The 23,105-nt window shown below is 47.6% G+C and overlaps 1 protein-coding gene across 1 annotated transcript in view; it reads right to left on the reverse strand.

The window, feature by feature from the left end:
- The window catches only part of LOC138262290 (fap1 adhesin-like), a 55,141-nt gene that overhangs the window by 28,141 nt on the left and 3,895 nt on the right, over positions 1–23,105 (reverse strand). Inside the window, exons 2-3 of the mRNA XM_069212189.1 lie at positions 18,195–18,253; positions 17,178–17,243 (exon numbers count right to left, since the gene is read on the reverse strand). Coding sequence (XP_069068290.1) covers positions 17,178–17,243; positions 18,195–18,253 — 125 coding nt within the window. The remainder of the gene's footprint in view (positions 1–17,177; positions 17,244–18,194; positions 18,254–23,105) is intronic.

The following is a 23,105-nucleotide window of genomic DNA, read 5'->3' on the forward strand; positions in this document are numbered from 1 at the left end:
CAGAATGATGCTGTTACTCCAATGACTCCTACTCTGTCAGCCACATTTGAGATGAAGTACCCCGTCTGCCACCCCGTGTGCCAAGTCCGAATTCAAGCCATTGGTCTTTTCATTCATAACATTCAGTGAACTTATGTTTGAAACTCTCTTGCTGGACATCATGCGCACGAGGATTACTAGCTTGCATGGTAACTGCTTTCCTGAAAAAACACTATTGGGTGGCCTTTACGTCAGGTGACTGAACCTACTAGTCATGTTGCAGACCCAGGAATACTGTGGCAGTGGAGGCCTCCTCAGACAGATGCTCTTTTTTTTAGATTTCATATCGTGGGATCTGCAAATCGCGGGTTCATTTGCGTCACTGACCCTCTCAACCAGAGCAAGAGGACCTATTCATTTATATGGTTCTACACCACTTGTCTTCTCCAATGAGAAGTCTTACAATGTTTGCAACTTCCACTGAAGGTTCTTGAGAAGGATCCAAAATATGTTGATGAGACCTATAAAAACTAGATGTTTCAGGATGATACATAGAGCCTAAAGGTAGGTGGGGCCCACCCCCAAAGGCACTGCACTGACTCCTGCGTAAGCCCTTCTTAGCATCATTGCCTGGGCAGGGTGGAATTCCTGCAGACATAAATGTAGTTGTATGAGGGGCATGAACGTCTCTTCATGGACACACCATTCAAAACTGGAGAACACCCACAAACTTCTGCATTTATGCATGTGCATCATTTGTCTGGAAAGAAACAACTTCTTGCTAGACTATCTCCTAACCAGAAGGAAAAACAAATATTACCTGGACTTTGGATGTGGTACATAGCATTACTACTTAACGAGGACTGAAGGCCACATGACGGACGAGGACAGACAAGAACTCTCGACTGAATGTCAATGTTCTACTATGTAAATACTAAACCTTTCCAATCCTAATTTTCCTTCAGAACACTATTACAATTGAGACAACTTAACATATCTTCCTCACTGGTGCTAAGGGTCTCTGGCCTTCTGAAGCACATGCATGGGCCACCGTTCATTTGAATCATGCATTCATTTCTACCTGTTGGCTCGTCAGACGCTGTGGGGATGACACCACCTATAAATTAAATGGGGACCCTGGTGGTTCAGATGTGGTTCTGCGATCACAATGTCCACCATTCTCTTTGCAGCACCTCATTAATACACCGCCATGAGCTAGGGTCTCCTCTCATGATGAAATATGGGGGAGATTGGGTGGTGGTCACAGGTGCATGTCTAAAATGTTTCTTTCTAAGAACACTTTAAATAAAGGCCTGTACGGCATCTATCTTGCAGCTTCATCCAGACTTCTGCTCAATTCCAATTGATCTCATCAGTTACCTCGCACACCCAGATTCATTGACAACATTCTGTGATAGTATCATTGAGACTTTCCGGCTTCCCACTGACACTACAATATTGTCATAGATGCAAACATAATATTCACATAGACCTGACCCAGTCAAACTGTAACCTGAGTTAAAAACATACTCAGACGACTACACTTATGACACAGGCCAGTATGTCTCAGGGTGACTTCTACTAAGCAGCTCTCAAACATAAATAAACTAACTGCACACTCCGTGGGCATTGCACATACTACCACATTCCAGTTTGCCAAGCACTAAGACTTGCAACAGACCCATCAAGTTCCAATCATGAGTAGTGCTGGTGAAACATGTAAAAGAAGCACTTGAGGCAGCCAAATTAACAGGAAAGAACTTTTATCCTCTTGGATACAGGAGTCTATGCTGATGGTGCCCACCACCACCCTAATCACAGATGAGCTGACCAACCATCACTTTCACCTCCACACTTTGTACGTGCACCCATGAACAGGGGCATGCACCACAGAAACCAGTGAGCGCAAGATAATAGAGAACATCTGTGAATATATATATATATTATAAGCAAGTGTACATAAAATAAAAAACAGAATAGCAGAGTAAGATCCTTACAGGATATAACACCCCACCACAAAACAGAAAAAAATGATATCCTAAACTAAAAAGAATATAAACTACTCTATGATGTAATCCTGGAACTTCCTAGGTGGAACAATTTGTCTGTTAGTTCTCAATACTAGATTGAGCACCACATAACTATGTTCAACTAAAGACTCATCCAACTGCAGAATCCCACATTCCTCACTCATCACCCGGTCTAGAGTCAGGCTCCAGATAAAACGTCTCTGGCTGAGCAGTAGACCAATCAGCTACTGAGCTGAAAGAACCATTGGCACATCGCACCCAAACATTACCACCTCGCTCCTCCAACACTAGATGACAATTACTATCATTCTCATTTTTCTTCGCTTTGTTCATAATTTCAGCCTCAGCACTCTGGAAACATACTCTAATGCTTAGGTTCCACCAACTTTTGCCCTTGAGGAGTACATCGTTTTACCAGCTTTAATGTGGACTGTAAAGAAATGGCTCCCTGTTGCAGTTACCCCCCACTTTTTGCCTGATACTGATGCTGACTTGACTGAGAAGTGTGCTGGGACCCTGCTAACCAGGCCCCAGCACCAGTGTTCTTTCACCTAAAATGTACCATTGTTTCCACAATTGGCACAACCCTGGCACCCAGGTAAGTCCCTTGTAACTGGTACCCCTGGTACAAAGGGCCCTGATGCCAGGGAAGGTCTCTAAGGGCTGCAGCATGTCTTATGCCACCCTGGGGACCCCTCACTCAGTACAGACACACTGCTTGCCAGCTTGTGTGTGCTGGTGGGGAGAAAATTACTAAGTCGACATGGCACTCCCCTCAGGGTGCCATGCCAACCTCACACTGCCTATGGCATAGGTAAGTCACCCCTCTAACAGGCCTTACAGCCCTAAGGCAGGGTGCACTATACCACAGATGAGGGCATAGGTGTATGAGCACTATGCCCCTACAGTGTCTAAGCAAAACCTTAGACATTGTAAGCGCAGGGTAGCCATAAGAGTATATGGTCTGGGAGTCTGTCAAAAACGAACTCCACAGCTCCATAATGGTTACACTGAATACTGGGAAGTTTAGTATCAAACTTCTCAGAATAATAAACCCACACTGATGCCTGTGTTGGATTTATTAAAAAATGCACACAGAGGGCATCTTAGAGATGCCCCCTATATTTTACCCAATTGTTCAGTGCAGGACTGACTGGTCTGTGCCAGCCTGCTGCTGAGAGACGAGTTTCTGACCCCATGTGGTGAGGGCCTTTGTGCTCTCTGAGGACAGAAACAAAAGCCTGCTCTGGGTGGAGGTGCTTCACACCTCCCCTCTGCAGGAACTGTAACACCTAGCAGTGAGCCTCAAAGGCTCAGGCTTCGTGTTACAATGCCCCAGGGCACTCCAGCTAGTGGAGATGCCCGCCCCCTGGACACAGCCCCCACTTTTGGTGGCAAGTCCAGGAGAGATAATTAGAAAAACAAGGAGGAGTCACTGGCCAGTCAGGACAGCCCCTAAGGTGTCCTGAGCTGAGGTGACTCTGACTTTTAGAAATCCTCCATCTTGCAGATGGAGGATTCCCCCAATAGGAATAGGGATGTGCCCCCTCCCCTCAGGGAGGAGGCACAAAAAGGGCGTAGCCACCCTCAAGGACAGTAGCCATTGGCTACTGCCCTCCCAGACCTAAACACACCCCTAAATTCAGTATTTAGGGGCTCCCCAGAACCTAGGAAACTAGATTCCTGCAACCTAAGAAGAAGAGGACTGCTAAGCTGAAAAACCCTGCAGAGAAGACGGAGACACCAACTGCTTTGGCCCCAGCTCTACCGGCCTGTCTCCCCACTTCTAAAGACACTGCTCCAGCGACGCTTTCCACAGGGACCAGCGACCTCTGAAGCCTCAGAGGGCTGCCCTGCATCTAGAAGGACAGCGGCTCTGTTCACCAAAGACTGCAACTTTGCAACAAAGAAGCAACTTTGAAACAACACGCGTTTCCCGCTGGAAGCGTGAGACTTGGCACTCTGCACCCGACGTCCCCGGCTCGACTTGTGGAGAACAATCACTTCAGGGAGGACTCCCAGGTGACTGCGAGACCGTGAGTAGCCAGAGTTGCCCCCCCTGAGCCCCCACAGCGACGCCTGCAGAGGGAATCCCGAGGCTCCCCCTTGACCGCGAATGCCTGCATCTAAGAACCCGACGCCTGGTAGGGACACTGCACCCGCAGCCCCCAGGACCTGAAGGATCCGACCTCCAGTGCAGGAGCGACCCCCAGGTGGCCCTCTCCCTTGCCCAGGTGGTGGCTACCCCGAGGAGCACCCCCCCCCCGCCTGCCTGCATCGCTGAAGAGACCCCTTGGTCTCCCATTGCTTTCTATTGAAAACCCGATGCTTGTTTGCACACTGCACCCGGCCGCCCCCGTGCCGCTGAGGGTGTACTTTCTGTGTGGACTTGTGTCCCTCCCGGTGCCCTACAAAACCCCTCTGGTCTGCCCTCCGAAGACGCGGGTACTTACCTGCTGGCAGACTGGAACCGGGGCACCCCCTTCTCCTTTGAAGCCTATGCGTTTTGGGCACCACTTTGACCTCTGCACCTGACCGGCCCTGAGCTGCTGGTGTGGTAACTTTGGGGTTGCTCTGAACCCCCAACGGTGGGCTACCTTGGACCCAAACTTGAACCCCGTAGGTGGTTTACTTACCTGCAAAAACTAACAAACTCTTACTCCCCCTAGGAACTGTTGAAAATTGCACTGTGTCTAGTTTTAAAATAGCTATATGTGATTTATGTGAAAACTGTATATGCTATTTTGCTAATTCAAAGTTCCTAAAGTACCTACCTGCAATACCTTTCATTTAAAGTATTACATGTAAATCTTGAACCTGTGGTTCGTGAAATAAACTAGGAAAAGATATTTTTCTATACAAAAACCTATTGGCCTGGAATTGTCTTTGAGTGTGTGTTCCTCATTTATTGCCTGTGTGTGTACAACAAATGCTTAGCACTACTCCTTTGATAAGCCTACTGCTCGATACACTACCACAAAATAGAGCATTAGTATTATCTCTTTTTGCCACTATCTTACCTCTAAGGGGAACCCTTGGACTCTGTGCATACCATTCCTTACTTTGAAATAGTGCATACAGAGCCAACTTCCTACATTGGTGGATCAGCGGTGGGGTACAAGACTTTGCATTTGCTGGACTACTCAGCCAATACCTGATCACACGACTAAATTCCAAAAATTGTCATTAGAAACTGATTTTTGAAATTTGAGCTATTTTTCAAAATTTTCAAAAGTCCTGCTAGGGCCTTGTGTTAGTCCCTGTTAGCATTTCTTTTAGTTTAAAGGTTTTGTGAAAGTTTGAATTAAGTTTTAGAGATAGTTTTAGATTCTTAAAAAGTATTCCAACTTTTAGAAACATAGGCGGTCATTCTGACCCTGGCGGTCGAAAGCCGCCAGGGCAGAGTGCCGCGGAAGCACCGCCAACAGGCTGGCGGTGCTTCATGGGCAATTCTGACCGCGGCGGTAAAGCCGCGGTCAGAAAAGAGCAACCGGCGGTTTCCCGCCGGTTTACCCCTGCCCCAAAGAATCCTCCATGGCGGCGCTGCTCGCAGCACCGCCATGGGGATTCCGACCCCCTTCCCGCCATCCTGGTCCTGGCGGTAAAAACCGCCAGGAACAGGATGGCGGGAACGGGTGTCGTGGGGCCCCTGGGGGCCCCTGCACTGCCCATGGCGCAGGCATGGGCAGTGCAGGGGCCCCCTAACAGGGTCCCATAATGATTTTCAGTGTCTGCCTAGCAGACACTGAAAATCGCGACGGGTGCCACTGCACCCGTCGCACACCAGCAACTCCGCCGGCTCCATTCGGAGCCGGCTTCATCGTTGCTGGGGCTTTCCCGCTGGGCGGGCGGGCGGCCTTTTGGCGGTCGCCCACCCGCCCAGCGGGAAAGTCAGAATGACCGCCGCGGTCATTTGACCGCGGTGCGGTCTTCTGGCGGTCGGCGCCCGCCGCCCGCCGGGGTCGGAATGACCCCCATAATGTCTAATGCAGAAGAGAGTGTGATGGAACTCAACCTCACACCTTACCTCCATCTTAAGATGAGGGAGCTAAGGTCTCTCTGCAAAATAAAGAAAATACCAGTTGGCATAAGCCCTTCCAAAGCACAGCTCCAGGAGCTGCTGGCAGAGTTTGACAAAGCCAACCCCTCTGAGGACGACCTCACAGAGGATGAAGCTAGTGACTTGGAGGAGAATTCCCCTCCTCCAGTCCTAGTTAGGGAGAACAGGGTCCCTCAAACCCTGACTCCAACTGTGATAATCAGAGATGCTGCTCCCCTCACAGGAGGGGCCAGCACCTCTGTAATCACTGAGGATAGCCTCAGTGAAGATGACCTCCTGCTAGCCAGGATGGCCAAAAGATTGGCTTTAGAGAGACAGCTCCTAGCCATAGAAAGAGAAAGACAAGAGATGGGTTTTGGTCCCATCCATGGTGGCAGCAACATAAATAGGGTCAGAGATTCTCCTGACATGTTGAAAATCCCAAAAGGGATTGTAACTAAATATGAAGATGGTGATGACATCACCAAATGGTTCACAGCTTTTGAGAGGGCTTGTGCAACCAGAAAAGTAAACAGATCTCACTGGGGTGCTCTCCTTTGGGAAATGTTCACTGGAAAGTGTAGGGATAGACTCCTCACACTCTCTGGAAAAGATGGAGAATCCTACGACCTCATGAAGGCTACCCTGATTGAGGGCTTTGGATTCTCCACTGAGGAGTACAGGATTAGGTTCAGGGGGGCTCAAAAATCCTCGAGCCAGACCTGGGTTGATTTTGTTGACTACTCAGTGAAAACACTGGATGGTTGGGTAACTGGAAATGAAATGCATGACTATGTTGGGCTTTATAATTTGTTTATGAAAGAACACATTTTAAGTAACTGCTTCAATGAAAAGTTGCATCAGTATCTGGTAGACCTAGGTCCAATTTCTCCCCAAGAATTGGGAAAGAAGGCAGACCACTGGGTCAAGACTAGGGGAACAAAACCTCCACTGGGGGTGACCAAAAGAAAGGGGTTACAAAGCCTCCCCAAGAGAAAGTGGGTGACACTAGAAACAAAGAAAAAGAGTCCTCTGTAGGCCCCCAAAAACCAGACCAGGTGGGTGGGCCCCAAGACACAACCCAAAACCAAGGTGGGTACCAGGGTAAGAACTGGGATGCCACTAAGGCATGGTGCCAAAACTGTATACAGACAGGGCACCACACCAAGAACACTTCTTGTCCCAAAAACAAACCCCCTAGCAAACTCCCAGGGGTAACCAGTGTAGCCATTGGGGATGACTCCTCAGATGAGGAGGTCTTCATAGCCTTCAACTGGAAAAAGGGCACAACAGGTGAGTTGGAGATTCCAGAGGGAAGTAGACACTCCCACCACCTGCTGGTGAATGGAATCCCAGCCACTGCCCTGAGAGACACTTGTGCCAGTCACACTATTGTGCATGACAGGCTGGTGTTCTCAAACCAGTACATCCCAGGTGAGACTGCCAGAGTAAGAGTTAGCCCAGACAGGGTCACTGATAGGCCTGTGGCTTTTGTGCCCATAGAAGTGGGTGGGACTTTTAGCTGGAGAAGGGTGGTAGTCAGTACAGACCTCCCCCTTGATAGTCTCCTTGGAAATGACTACCCAGAGGTTAGTCAGAGCCCAAGAGAGGAACTGGTCCAGTGCCAGTCCTCTCCCAAGGATTCTGGAGGTCCTGCCCCTGCAGTAACTGCAAGCAGGCCCCAGAAGAAAAAGAAAAGAAAACAGAGTAGGAAAGGTGGACAACCTTTAGCCAAGGTTCCAGCAAGCCAAGGAGATTCTGCTCCAGTAGGGGAGAACTCCAAAAGTGGCACTGGTAACGTCCAACCTGACCCACAAGAAGTCCTGGCTAGTCAGGCAACTGTTAAACCTGAGTGGGTGGCTCCTCAGTTAACAGAAGAAAGAGTGGAAGAAGGGTGTTTACTACAAGATGTAGTAACCCCCCACTCTTACACAGCAGACAGGCACCCTGAGCTAAAGAAGCCTGTAACTTAGCTTCTTCCCTTGCAGGTGAAGAGCTAAAGGTGTGGTTCTGGGCACTGACAGCTGTCAGTGGCCTCTGCTGGGTGTTAGCCTTTATGGCTGCACTGTCCTTGGCATGGTGGTCAGACCCCATGCCAAATAGCAAGTTAGGCCCCCTGACCCTGTTGGTCATGGTGGGGTTACTCCAGCTCTGGGTAACCTCTTTGGGTAAACTAGGGGTGACCCTGGCTAAAATAAGATTAGCAGAGGTGGATACCTTTAACCCCAAAATAGAGAGAATGGGTGGAGACATTATAGACACAGACAAGAGGCAATTCAGACTAGGTCCTATCACAGTGGAAGTGGGTCAGTTCCCCTGAGGGAATGACCTGAACAGGAGGATATAAGGCAGAGTAGGCCCTGCAACAAACCAGCCTATTTCCTCTACTCTTCCTCGCCTGACAGACTAGGAAGACTCTCACAGCTTTGACTGAGTCTCCTGGCCTGTGGGCTGGGGGGGCTTGTGTAAAGAAATGGCTCCCTGGTGCAGTCACTTTGTGCCTGATACTGATTTGACTGAGAAGTATGCTGGGACCCTGCTAACCAGGCCCCAGCACCAGTGTTCTTTCACCTAAAATGTACCATTGTTTCCACAATTGGCACAACCCTGGCACCCAGGTAAGTCCCTTATAACTGGTACCCCTGGTACCAAGAGCCCTGATGCCAGGGAAGGTCTCTAAGGGCTGCAGCATGTCTTATGCGACCCTAGGGACCCCTCACTCAGCACAGACACACTGCTTGCCAGCTTGTGTGTGCTGGTGGGGAGAAAATTACTAAGTCGACATGGCACTCCCCTCAGGGTGCCATGCCAACCTCACACTGCCTATGGCATAGGTAAGTCACCCCTCTAACAGGCCTTACAGCCCTAAGGCAGGGTGCACTATACCACAGATGAGGGCATAGGTGCATGAGCACTATGCCCCTACAGTGTCTAAGCAAAACCTTAGACACTGTAAGTGCAGGGTAGCCATAAGAGTATATGGTCTGGGAGTCTGTCAAAAACGAACTCCACAGCTCCATAATGGCTACACTGAATACTGGGAAGTTTAGTATCAAACTTCTCAGAATAATAAACCCACACTGATGCCAGTGTTGGCTTTATTAAAAAATGCACACAGAGGGCATCTTAGAGATGCCCCCTGTATTTTACCCAATTGTTCAGTGCAGGACTGACTGGTCTGTGCCAGCTTGCTGCTGAGAGACGAGTTTCTGACCCCATGTGGTGAGGGTCTTTGTGCTCTCTGAGGACATAAACAAAAGCCTGCTCTGGGTGGAGGTGCTTCACACCTCCCCCCTGCAGGAACTGTAACACCTAGCAGTGAGCCTCAAAGGCTCAGGCTTCGCGTTACAATGCCCCAGGGCACTCCAGCTAGTGGAGATGCCCGCCCCCTGGACACAGCCCCCACTTTTGGCGGCAAGTCCAGGAGAGATAATGAGAAAAACAAGGAGGAGTCACTGGCCAGTCAGGACAGCCCCTAAGGTGTCCTGAGCTGAGGTGACTCTGACTTTTAGAAATCCTCCATCTTGCAGATGGAGGATTCCCCCAATAGGAATAGGGATGTGCCCCCCTCGCCTCAGGGAGGAGGCACATAAAGGGCGTAGCCACCCTCAAGGACAGTAGCCATTGGCTACTGCCCTCCCAGACCTAAACACACCCCTAAATTCAGTATTTAGGGGCTCCCCAGAACCTAGGAAACTAGATTCCTGCAACTTAAGAAGAAGAGGACTGCTAAGCTGAAAAACCCTGCAGAGAAGACGGAGACACCAACTGCTTTGGCCCCAGCTCTACCGGCCTGTCTCCCCACTTCTAAAGACACTGCTCCAGCGACGCTTTCCACAGGGACCAGCGACCTCTGAAGCCTCAGAGGACTGCCCTGCATCTAGAAGGACCAAGAACTCCCGAGGACAGCAGCTCTGTTCACCAAAGACTGCAACTTTGCAACAAAGAAGCAACTTTGAAACAACACGCGTTTCCCGCCGGAAGCGTGAGACTTGGCACTCTGCACCCGACGTCCCCGGCTCGACTTGTGGAGAACAATCACTTCAGTGAGGACTCCCCGGCGACTGCGAGACCGTGAGTAGCCAGAGTTGCCCCCCTTGAGCCCCCACAGCGACGCCTGCAGAGGGAATCCCGAGGCTCCCCCTGACCGCGACTGCCTGCTTCTAAGAACCCGACGCCTGGTAGGGACACTGCACCCGCAGCCCCCAGGACCTGAAGGATCCGACCTCCAGTGCAGGAGCGACCCCCAGGTGGCCCTCTCCCTTGTCCAGGTGGTGGCTACCCCGAGGAGCCCCCCCCCCCGCCTGCCTGCATCGGTGAAGAGACCCCTTGGTCTCCCATTGCTTTCTATTGAAAAAACTTACCTGCTGGCAGACTGGAACCGGGGCACCCCCTTCTCCATTGAAGCCTATTCGTTTTGGGCACCACTTTGACCTCTGCACCTGACCGGCCCTGAGCTGCTGGTGTGGTAACTTTGGGGTTGCTCTGAACCCCCAACGGTGGGCTACCTTAGACCCAAACTTGAACCCCGTAGGTGGTTTACGTACCTGCAAAAACTAACAAACTCTTACTCCCCCTAGGAACTGTTGAAAATTGCACTGTCTAGTTTTAAAATAGCTATATGTGATTTATGTGAAAACTGTATATGCTATTTTGCTAATTCAAAGTTCCTAAAGTACCTACCTGCAATACCTTTCATTTAAAGTATTACATGTAAATCTTGAACCTGTGGTTCGTAAAATAAACTAAGAAAATATATTTTTCTATACAAAAACCTATTGGCCTGGAATTGTCTTTGAGTGTGTGTTCCTCATTTATTGCCTGTGTGTGTACAACAAATGCTTAGCACTACTCCTTTGATAAGCCTACTGCTCGACCACACTACCACAAAATAGAGCATTAGTATTATCTCTTTTTGCCACTATCTTACCTCTAAGGGGAACCCTTGGACTCTGTGCATACTATTCCTTACTTTGAAATAGTGCATACAGAGCCAACTTCCTACATGGACCCTAAAACTTGGAGTCATCTTTGGAAAGTAAACAAAATTTCCTTATGATTGCCTAACCACCCACATTCACAAATGTATACTTTGTTTGGTAGTTATCAAAATAAGATTGTATGCTGATACCTGGTTAAATTATACTTATTAGTTTCTTTGACAGTCACAGGCATCTTATTGTAACTGGACATCTGCTCTGAAAGACCTTAGTAGATGCTACTTGACCTCTTAACTGAAAAGGACCACCACCAGTGGTGGAATGAGGTGTGTTAACTTAGCCCCCAAATCTTGCAATGTATTAATTCCTACATGTCTAAGACAGCAGCCAAGGAAGATTGCACCACCTCCTTGATAAATCAATTTGCACGTTCAACAAGGCCATTTGACTGAGGCAAGTGCAGGGCAACAGTGTAAAGCATTACTTCAACTTCATTAAAAAAAAAAACTCTTCATTTTATCTGAAAATGAACTGTGTGTTTTCATTAAAGACCAATATTTAGACCAACCTCTCCATGGTAAATATTTTCTTCAAAAATATAATGGTGAGCACCATATTTATCTAACTCGCAGAAATATAATATATCCATTTGGAAAAAATAATCAATGAGAACAATCACATACCACAGATATACTGGCAAACACCCAAAATACTGCAAGAAAATCCATGGCCATCTTGCCCCATGGTTTGTTGGATACTCCTCAACCAATCAGTCTAATTCTGGCCACCCACAATGACTGCCTAAGTGTCCTTCATGAGCACAGTTAAGCAAACTGCCCTTCACAATATTACCGGTCATATTTTCAAAATTCTGAAGTTTATGTTTGATTAGGCAAGATGAAGCGTTGCCTTCACCAAGTTCCCTCACAAGCTAAACTAAAAGGTTTATAATCAGTGAATAGTCTGAATGTGTCAGTCCATAGATACGTTGCCAACTTTGGCACTGCCCACCACAAGCTAGAGCATCTCTCTTAATGATGCTACAGTTGATGTAAGCTCTGTTAAGTGTTGTAGGAAGAATTGCAAATTCAGAATAATTAACCATTTAACATAAAATTGCACCCATCCCTACTGTACTCTCCTCTACAGTACCATTACACATTTGACCAGACCCGTCCAGGCTTGCATGTTCACAGTCAAATTTTTCACTTCATAAAAGACTTTTCTTGCTCAGTGGTCCATGTGAACGTTTGATTCATACTTTAACGTTTTTAAGTGGATTTGATATAACTGCAAAACAGCAAGCAAAATGAGCATAGTACTCTCTCAAACCTAAGAAAGAGTGCAATGAGTGCTTGTCTACAGACCTAGGTGAGTTTTTGAAAAGCCTGAATAAAATCCTCCTTTGGCACTATTCTCTTACCTGTAATACTCAAAACTTTACATAAAATTGTATTACGTTGATCTTTATCTATGACAAATATTAGAATGTCATCCTCAAATGTAAGATGCCACTCACATCCCTGAACAGCATGTCCAATAATTGTGAGATACACTTGTGGCAGCCTTAAGTTATTGAAAGATCCAAACTAGTTTTTAATGTTGTTACGTCTTGCGATTTCTCCGTTAGCTGCACCTGATAGGAGGTTGTATTGAGATAGAAGGTACTGAAAACTCTAGCATTACCTAATTGTGCAAGCAGCACCTGTAGTTTGAATAGAGGATGACAGGCTACAACACAATGTTTTTATTTAAGGGTCCCTAAATCTACAGACAGTCTTATCTTCCAAGATTTCTTTCATGCAATTACAATACTACATATTACTTTGCACAATGGCTGTATGATACCATCCTTTCTCAAATTATCCAATAACAGTCTCAAATTATCAAGCACACTTAAAGGCTCAACCATGATCTTGCGTGCTATTGTATTGCATTTTTAAAATAATTACATTTGAAGCCTTTAACACAACTAATGTTCTTAAACTCATTAAATAAAGATTTCATGCTCTCATCCTCACCAGAACACTACTCAACTAATAACACTTCAACCTTCCATGCAGGGTCCAAAAGATAGGTTGTTTCATACCTGGTCTCAATACCACACCCAATCTTCCTTGACCCATCCAAACAAACAAGACCTTATCCTTGGCAGCTACATAAATTTCATCCTAGTACAGCTACAGATAACCCTCAACACGTCCTCATAAAAAGTGATATTTGAATGGAAAAATCACCAAGAGCCCTGGTATTAAGGTCAGCAGGCTTTAACTCCGTATTCTGCCACAGATTAATTAGTGCTTGGTCTGCTAAAAGCATAATGGGTGAACCTGGATCTGCCATGGGCCAATACTTTCCAAAAAAGCCTACCACTTGCACTACCATCTGAAACAGTCAAAATACCATTAGTCAAATGTTTACAATGTTTATTTTGTTTAGAATTATTTTGAACTAGAAGGGTGGAAACATTTGAGTTTCCCTCAATGTAACTTCCATGGTTTTCCTTGTACTTACAAAACATTCAGAAAATGTCCTAACTTTGTTGTTAGTTGGATTTGTAGAACGCAACTTATCACCCAATAGCTCATCTCTTACTCATCGCCAGGTAGTTTGCAGCACTGCCCAGGTGTAATCTGGGCACACACCTGTAGCATGGAGCATTCTTCGATTTGCTAACCTCTTTCTCTTCATTTCCTGGTCTACTGTTGTTCAGGTTCTCCGCTCTGACAACCAACTCACCTACAAGTTTCAGCACACAAACTGCAGCCATACTGTGATCAAGTTTGCTACTACAAGGTTCCTGTGTTCGAATCATTGCACTCACTCTGGCATGGCTATCATTAGTGCAGCAAGAGCAGTCACACCGGGCCCAGAAATGTGCTCAGGCTTCCACCTTCCTCTTTAGGTACAGAGGGCTATGGCAATATGTTCTACTGTGTCACAAATGAGTGTGATCAGAGGGCACACACATTAATCAGCTAACACACGTAGATGCCATTCTGGCCTATACAGACTAAAGGCAAAGGGAATCACACTCAGGTTAAGCTGCAGTATATTTCAAAAGACTTGCTGATGCCTAAAGAATTAATGCTAAACTTTGACTTTCACCTTTTAGAAAGAGATGAAAAATGCAAAAAACAGAAGTCGAACATGGTTACAATTAGCAACCCACCTATCATCATTAAGGTAGCATGTTGTCGTACTTTATAGTTTGCTGCATTCCCTCTTGCAACGCCCTGCAATTAGCTTTTTTCTGTTAATCACATAAAGCTTCTCGATCTAATTGCTTTTGAGTCAGGAAAAATTATTTTTGAAAAAATATGCATTTATTTCTTTCATTCATACAACCAACACATAAAATAAAAATGAACATTTTGTATTGGGCACAAGTATCAATCTGAGCGTTTCACACACACTTTGCCTGATTTTCACGTTTAAACCTGGCAGACTTGATTCCACAATCTGATTTTCTTATGTCCTTAGCTAAACAGGGTTGGCAGAGCAGGAAGACACAAAGTAGTAAATAAACTGTAAAACCAAACATCCAGAGGGAAACAAATCAACCTCAAATGTGAGCCGAGCATCTTTGTGTGCTGGGACATCTTGCAGTACATCTTTACTACACCTCATCCAGGTGAAAGGTACTTGTAAAATGAATAGTTGAAGCATGCCACTGATAGAGTGGGTGCGGGTTTTAAAAACAAACTTGTAACAACATTCCCAAGTTCCACCAACCACAACTACAACAGCAAACATTCCCTTTCCAAACTCCATTCCACACATTACCCTCCTATGACAACACCATGCAGCAATATACAATCTGTGAAAAAGTGACAGCTCACACACATGGTAATCTAACACACAATCAGGTATCAGGTAGGAATTCTCTGCAAACTTTTAACATTTCCACCATTCACTGTATCCTGACAGGACTCAATACCTACTCCACTACCCCGTTAGTCAATGCCTCTGTCTTCAAATCCAATCCACTGTCTTCGTCATCAACATCCAAGATGTTCTCTTCCCTGATACCCCTGCATAGACATCTAAGTTCCACACTCTTCCACCCTGGAGCCTCACAGCAGTTCTCATAACTTCAGTAGCTTTCTGTGGCTCAGACCACACTGAATGGCCCATGGGCGTCAACCCTGCCTTCCAGATACTGACTAAACTACCTACCTCAACTCAAGGAGAACCAACACTTTCACAACCTAAGACACTTTAATTTGGCGCTTCAGCTTTCCCATATACTTCTTTACTCATTCTCTTAATTCCATATCTTCTCCTAAATTTGATCAGATGTGTTGATGACCAAAACTGGATCTGATGTGTTGATGACCAAAATTGGATCAGATGTGTTGATGACCACTCAACCATCATGGAACAAACTTTGTTGCTGGTTTCCGTCCCCTCAACAACTCATTGGGTAATATGGCTGTCATGGCACCTGCTGTACCTCTGTCGGATACCATTATGGCCTCTAACATTTTCCGCCAAGACAATCCTGATTTAATAGCAAGCTGAATCACTTCTTTCATGACTCAGTTATAACTCTCCACTTGACCGTTTGTCTCTGGATGATATAAAGTCAGCCGTGTGTGTTTGATCTCACCTCACTAGATGACAAAAACAGCTGCGTTTTTCCAGATGTAAACTGAACACTATTATCAGTTATCACTTCTTCAGGTATGCGCTCTCACAAAAAATATATTCCAAGAATTCATGTCCAAAGTTATACTATTCACCCCATGCACGTCTGCCCATCTAAAAAATAGTCAAGCAGAACTAACACCTATTAGAATTTTGGAATGTTGGGAGCTCCATTGGAGACAATGGAGTGCTTGGGCATTTACTCGCCGGTAGAAGCCCGGAGTGTCACACCGCGGCAGACCGTGGCGTGAGCTGAGTGTTCGGCTTGGGGCGCGGCCGCAGGTCCTGGCTTCCAGGCATGCCGCGCCCCTTCTGTTCTCTATTTCCTCGCACGAGGCCCCAAAGTGGGCACGGGGTCTCGGCGAGTTTTGGGCGCAGCGCGCCCTCGATATTAGGCATGAGCACACTGCCCCCTACCCTTCAGTTACCTGGTGCAGCCTGTTCCTTTCTTCTTTTTTCTCTTCTTTTTCCTTTTCCTATTTTCCTTATTTTTACACTTAGCAGCCATGTTCTTCTTTCCCCTAGCATGCATTTCTTTTTCCCTGCATGCCTTAGGACCTTTTTTCAAAATGGTGCCTTTTCTCTATATTCTCCTATGATTCTTTCCAAATCCAATATGGTGTCTTTCTTCTTCCTGTTGGTCATTTCTTGTTTTAGGGTATATAACGTGTGTGATTCTTATTCTCCTTGCGCTGCAACACTTCCTTTGGTGGTGATCTTCGCTCCTGTTGTTTTTTCCCTCGCTTGTTCCAGTTTCTTCCAGTATTGTTTTCTTGTTGAAAGAATTACCTTTTTGCTTCTTTTCTGTTCCAAGGAGTTCCTGCTATAGAGGTTTTTTCCTTTGGAGTCCTTTCCTCTGGGACACCTTCTGGAGGGCACCAACTGCCTTTTGGCGTTCCTTCATCAGCAGCACTGTGGCTACCAGAAAGGGTCACCCTTACCTTGGTCAAGGCAGAACTTACAAGAATCAAGACCACTCTGCAGTTCCAGTGGGCCAGAGACATAAACGACGAGTAGCCCGGGACAGACTGCAGTGCCAAACGAACCAGACTTCCTCGAGCAGTATGAAGAATATCTCAACGGCTGCTGCAGAATCCAATCAGTCGCTACTCTTAACCATTCAACAGCAAGCCGATGGAACTGCAACACCTACGAAATGAAAATGTGGCTGTACGACAAGCCCTGGGATCTCGAACCACAGTTGTTTCCACTGTCTCTGCTACAATGCCACGTTTTTCAGGAGATCCAAATAAGCTACGGGAATTCCTCGATGCTCTGAAAGTCTATTTTGCCTTTCGACCAACGCAATTTGCACAAAAAAAAACAAAAGTGGGTTAACTCATCAGTGCCTTGTCTGGTCCTGCCTTGGCCTGGGCGACTCCATTAGTAGCCTCCAATGACCTTGTGCTGTCTGACTATTCAGCTTTTGTCACTGCATTTAAATAAACGTTTGAACGCCCGGGATTGGAGGTGTCAGCGGAGGAAGCTTTATGGGATATTCAGCAAGGTACCCAAGATGTTCTCCAATATATAACGCACTTTTGACAACTGGCAGCAGAGACGACAAGGGTAGAACGTACTCTGGTGACTCTGTTTCGTAGAGGTCTACGAGAGGAAATAAAAGACGAACTAGTACATTCAGTTAGAGTGGAAGATTTACCAGGATTGATGGATTTAGCGCTCTCCATAGAGTATTGTCTACAGGAACACCGTCTAGAAAAGAGGAAAACTCATGCAGGAAACCCACGTACAATCGTCCATTGTTCAAAAGAGTCCCGATCTGAATTAAGAGAAGCAACAGTAGGGAAACCAATGCAAATAGACACCGCTCGTGGCCCTCTCACTGCTAGTGAGCGTGAAAATAGATGGAGAAAATGATTATGCCTGTACTGTGGAGCTGCCTGCCACTTGCTTCATGTTTGCCTATTCCGTCCTGTGAAGTCCTCGGGAAACGCCAATTCCCGTCCTCTTCAATCTGTTCTTCTAAAGAAGATGCAGCTGCCCTGTTTTTGTTACCTGTTACCCTGCAGTTACCTGAAGGTCGGGAAGAAAGAGCTTTTGCATTATTAGACTATGGAGCCAGTGGAATTTATCTGGATGAGACTTGGGCCAAGAAACAAAAAATTCCACGACTAACAAAGGACATTCCAGAACAGGTTCATACTGTATATGGATCCTTATTAGCATCCGGTCCTGTCATCAGTACTACTCCTACCTACCCTATGTCTACACTACAAAGCATCAGGAACATGTCTCTTTTGATTTAATCTCCTCTCCTAATCATATTATAATTTTAGGAATACCCTGGTTTACATGGCACAATCCTTATATCAATTGGGAAACCAGAACTATTTCTCTGTCTTCCAAATTCTGTCAAGACCATTGTTATGTCTCTGAAACCTATTGGTACCCAAAGAAGATGTTATCCACAGAACCTGAATTAGGGTGTTCCATAAACTCTATTCAAGGGGTACCTGGCCATTATCTGTATTAGATAGATGTCTTCCAAAAACCCACAAAACCAGTACTACCTCCACATAGAGACTACGATTGTACCATTCTCCTGGAACTTGGAGCAGTTGTCCCTTTTGGTAGAACGTACTCTCTTACGGAACCTGAAAAGAAAATACTCAAGGACATACGGTTTAAAGCATGGTGCTCTTATCATTCCAATTTTAAACTTCTTAAAACACTCTTCCTGTTTACACCTGATGCATATTTTACATTTTTCTTCAACAACCTTCAAAACACTTCCTGTTTACTAGAGTAGTTCTTGTGGAAACTGACATAAAACTCTGCTAGTCCTAAAAAGCAATATTATCGGTCCTTATCAATTGTGTGATGGTGAGGAGGTGCATCCACAATAGCTTTTACATGGTCATCCTTAGACATAAATCTCAACCTGGGCATTTTATGCCCCAAATACTCCACTTCGTCCTACCCAAATTTACAATTCTTTTGTTTCACCGTTAACCTCCTGATTCCTGTGATAATGATAGAACTCTTTTGAAATTTGCGTTGTGTGCTTCCATGTTTTCTCCAAAAACCAAAATGTTGTCTTGGAACACCTATGCGCCATCCACGTTCTTGAGTGTTTCACACATAAGTCTTTGGAACGCGCCTGATGCCCTGGCCAATCCAAACTGCATGTGTTTGTATTGAAATACTCCTTCCAGTGAAATAAAATCTGTAAAATGTCTCAAGTCCTCATCCAATTCCGCCTGATGGTGAGAACTCATTAAGTTTATCGTACAGAATACATTAGCTTCAGCCACCAATGCCAACAGCACTTGCTGGTTTGGTAAAGGAAACCTGTCAATCAATATTGCATCATTTTAGCAGCGCAGATTGACACACAGGGGGTCATTCTGACCTCGGCGGTAAAAGGCGCTTACCGCCGTCCAGAAGACCGCCATAACACCGCCGCGGCCACGGGAAACCGCCACGGTCATTCTGACCCGCAACAGGCAAACCGCCAAAAACCCGACATCCACAAAAGTCCGCCACACCAACGCCCAGCGAGAAACTGGCGATGACCAAACCTCCACCGTCACGCCAACAGAAATACGCCCATTCCATTCCGACCCTCGAATCCACGCGGCGGTCTTTCAACCGCGGTATTCCATTGGCGCTCAAAATACACACACAGCTCCAAAACAAAGCCACATTGGTCATTTTGAAACACACACACCTGATACACATACTAACACCACTCCCACACACCCAACACAATATAAAACACACACCCACATCACCCACAAACCCCTACGACCACCATTTATTGACTAAGGCCAGAGAGAGACACCACCAGCTACTACAGAGCATTCACAGGCACATAACACCATCACTCACACAACATCCACGCACAAAACACCACACACCACCACACTCATCACCACAAACGCCACCCCACACCTCATCCACACCACCCCATGGCACCCCAAAGACACCCCAGGTTTTCAGACGCTGAACTCAGGGTCATGGTGGAGGAAATAGTTCGGGTAGAGCCCCAGCTCTTCGGGGCACAGGTGCAGCACACCACCATTGCCAGGAAGATGGAGCTATGGCAAAGAATAGTGGACAGGGTCAACGCTGTGGTACAGCATCCACGAAATCAGGACGACATCAGGAAGCGGTGGAACGACCTACGGGGGAAGGTGCGTTCCATGGTATCCAGACACAACATCGCGGTGCAGAAGACTGGCGGCGGACCCCCACCTCAACCCCCAGAATTCACAACATGGGAGGAACAGGTCTTGGCGATCCTGCATCCTGAGGGCCTCGCAGGAGTAGGCGGAGGAATGGACTCTGGTAAGTTTAATCTCAACTACTTCATCCCCCCCCACCCACTGGCATGCCAAATCATACCCCCACCCTCCCCCCCACCCCCATCACACATCCTCCTTGCTAATGTCTCACCATCACAACCCACCCATCCCCACACCAAGCCCTGCATGCGACCACAAACCATGGACACCCCTCACCTAAGCATGCCCACTGCACATACCCATCCCCCCCCCCAAACCACCGTCACAACAGCCCCCACAAGGGTATGCCAGCACTGGGGTACACGGGCACCCACCCATTGCACGCTATGGCACACACAGAAGCAATAACCATACTCTTATACCCCTGCAGGACCCGAACGCCACGACACCGCCCAGGAGGGTCCAGAAATGTCCATTCCACCCCCAGAAGAGGCCCACAGTGATGACAGCAGCTCTGTCTCCCTGGACCCAGATGACCAGCCCGGCCCATCGGGGCCTCGGGCAGTCGGTTCCCCTCAGACAGCCACAGGCCACAGCAGACCTACCCCCCTCTGGGAACACCAGCACAGCACCCACCCAGCGGGCCCATGCCTCTGTCTCCAGGACACGTCAATCAGCGGTGTGTCCACCACTACAGGGCACCTAGGTTAACCCACCACCCCAACAACAGGGACCTGGGGACAGTGGTAGTGGGCACACGGTCCAGGGGACAGAGGCCCAGGGAAACAGGGGAAATGGGAGAGCTGCTGTGCGACAGGGGGGGGGACAGGCCCAGGGAATCCACTCTCCACGAGCCCCTATCCTCCATCATGGGAGCATACCACCACTCCCAGGAGACGATGGCGACGGTCCTGGCCAGGTTCCAGGAGATCCAGGTACTGCAGGAGGAACAGTATATGGGGTTCAGGGAAGAACTCAGAAATATCAGTTCCGCAATGGGCACCATCGTTGTGGCTCTCAATCTGATTGTCACCACATTGCGGGACCATGTGGCACCACAACGGGCCCCTGTCACTAGCATGGGCCAAGAACAGGCTACCACCTCCGCCGGCGCTAGTGGACAGGAGGCCCCGACACAAGAACAACAGGCCACCAGAACCCCACCCCCTGCAGAAGGAGAACCACCCCGCAAGCAGTGCCTGAGATCTAGGAAGAAGACAGAGTAGGATGCCAAGACCCCCGCCAGGAAAGGATACCCCCTGATTGTCATCCCAATGTCCCACATTGTCACCCTGTCCAAACTTAAACTGCCCCTGCTCCACTTTCCACAGGCATATGGACAATGCACCTGTGAGACTCAAAATCTGGACTCTGCCATGGACATTCCTCCACCATCACCCATCACCGATTTGCAACCATTACCCAAATTTGAGCACTTTAACAAACACACTTATTGCACAAAAATAATCTGGAGTCTGCCTGTATTTTTGAACAAATGTATTACACAGAACCGTGCCAAAATGTCCATTAACATTGTGATGACAACATACCACTGTCACACAGCTGTAGTCCATGGGGAAACAAAGCAGAGGTCACGGAGTGGGGCCCACATCTCTGAAATTGGAAGGGAAAGACACAACTCAGTGAACATACACTGGGTGGAAACTCAGACAGTAGAGAGGCAGGAGACTTTAAGTAAATGTAAATTCCGGTGTTGATTCTTACCTGTATGTTATTGAAAATACTGCTGTATTACTCTGTCCCTGTTGTCTGTGTCGTCCTCTTCGTCTTCCTCCTCTTCACTCTCCGCAGGCTCCACAGCTGCCACAACACCACCATCTGGACCATCCTCCTGCAGGAAAGGCACCTGGCGGCGCAAAGCCAGGTTGTGAAGCATACAGCAGGCCACGATGATATGGCACACCTTCTTTGGTGAGTACATTAGGGATCCACCTGTCATATGGAGGCACCTAAACCTTGCCTTCAGGAGGCCGAAGGTCCGCTCGATCACCCTCCTAGTACGCCCATGGGCCTCATTGTACCGTTCCTCTGCCCTTGTCCTGGGATTCCTCACTGGGGTCAGTAGCCATGACAGGTTAGGGTAACCAGAGTCACCAATTAGCCACACACGGTGTCACTGAAGTAGTTCCATCAGGTAAGGGATGCTGCTATTTCGCATGATGTACGCGTCATGCACTGATCCAGGGAACTTGGCATTTACATGGGAGATGTACTGGTCAGCCAAACAGACCACCTGCACATTCATGGAATGATAACTTTTTCTGTTCCTGTACACCTGTTCACTCGTGCTGGGGGGGACCAAAGCAACATGTGTCCCATCAATTGCACCAATGATTTTGGGAATATGTCCAAGCGCATAGAAATCACCCTTCACCGTAGCCAAATCGCCCACCTCAGGGAAAACAATGTAGCTCCGCATGTATTTCAACAGGGCAGACAACACTCTGGACAACACCTTGGAAAACATAGGCTGTGACATCCCTGATGAAATGGCCACTGTAGTTTGGAATGACCCACTTGCCAAGAAATGGAGTACTGACAGAACCTGCACTAGAGGGGGAATCCCTGTGGGTTGGCGGATGGGTGACATCAGGTCTGGCTCCAGTTGGGCACCCGGTTCCTGTATAGTGGCTCTGTCAAGCCTGTATGTCAGTATGACATGTCTTTCTTCCATTGTCGACAGGTCCACCAGCGGTCTGTACACGGGAAGATTCCTCCATCTCCTCGCAAGTCCTAGCGGACGGTGCCTAGGAAGGACAACATGGAGCACAGAGTCAATCAACCCACAGGTACGTTCCCACAGCTTGCACAGTACACGATTCTCAATGCATTGAATGGCTTGTATGAGTGTTGATGCAAGGCCTAGGTATGTGTGACGCAGTAGATTTTAAGCCATGTGGGCCCTTGAAATGGCGGCTGCCTGACCTGTGAAGTGCGACAGTGGGATGTGAGGTCAATGCGCTGGCGTGGCACACCGTGGCGGGAGACGGTCGAAGACCGCGTCGCAAAGCCGCATTGGTTAACATTGAACCCTATGGGTCTCAGGAGCCAATGACGATGTGCGCCGGCGGTCGCGGTACGCACCGCCGCGGTATGCACCGCCGCGGGCGTGACCGCCATTTTCTATCTGCTTAATCACTCGATACCTGATCATCCACAGGAGAGGACCTATACTGCAAGTGCTGCTGTGACCTTGGTCTGGAAGAGACAATGGCTGCTGCGACTGGGGAAAGGGCCC

The sequence above is a fragment of the Pleurodeles waltl genome, chromosome 10 (genome assembly GCF_031143425.1).
Source record: "Pleurodeles waltl isolate 20211129_DDA chromosome 10, aPleWal1.hap1.20221129, whole genome shotgun sequence".
NCBI classification, from domain to species: Eukaryota; Metazoa; Chordata; class Amphibia; order Caudata; family Salamandridae; genus Pleurodeles; species Pleurodeles waltl.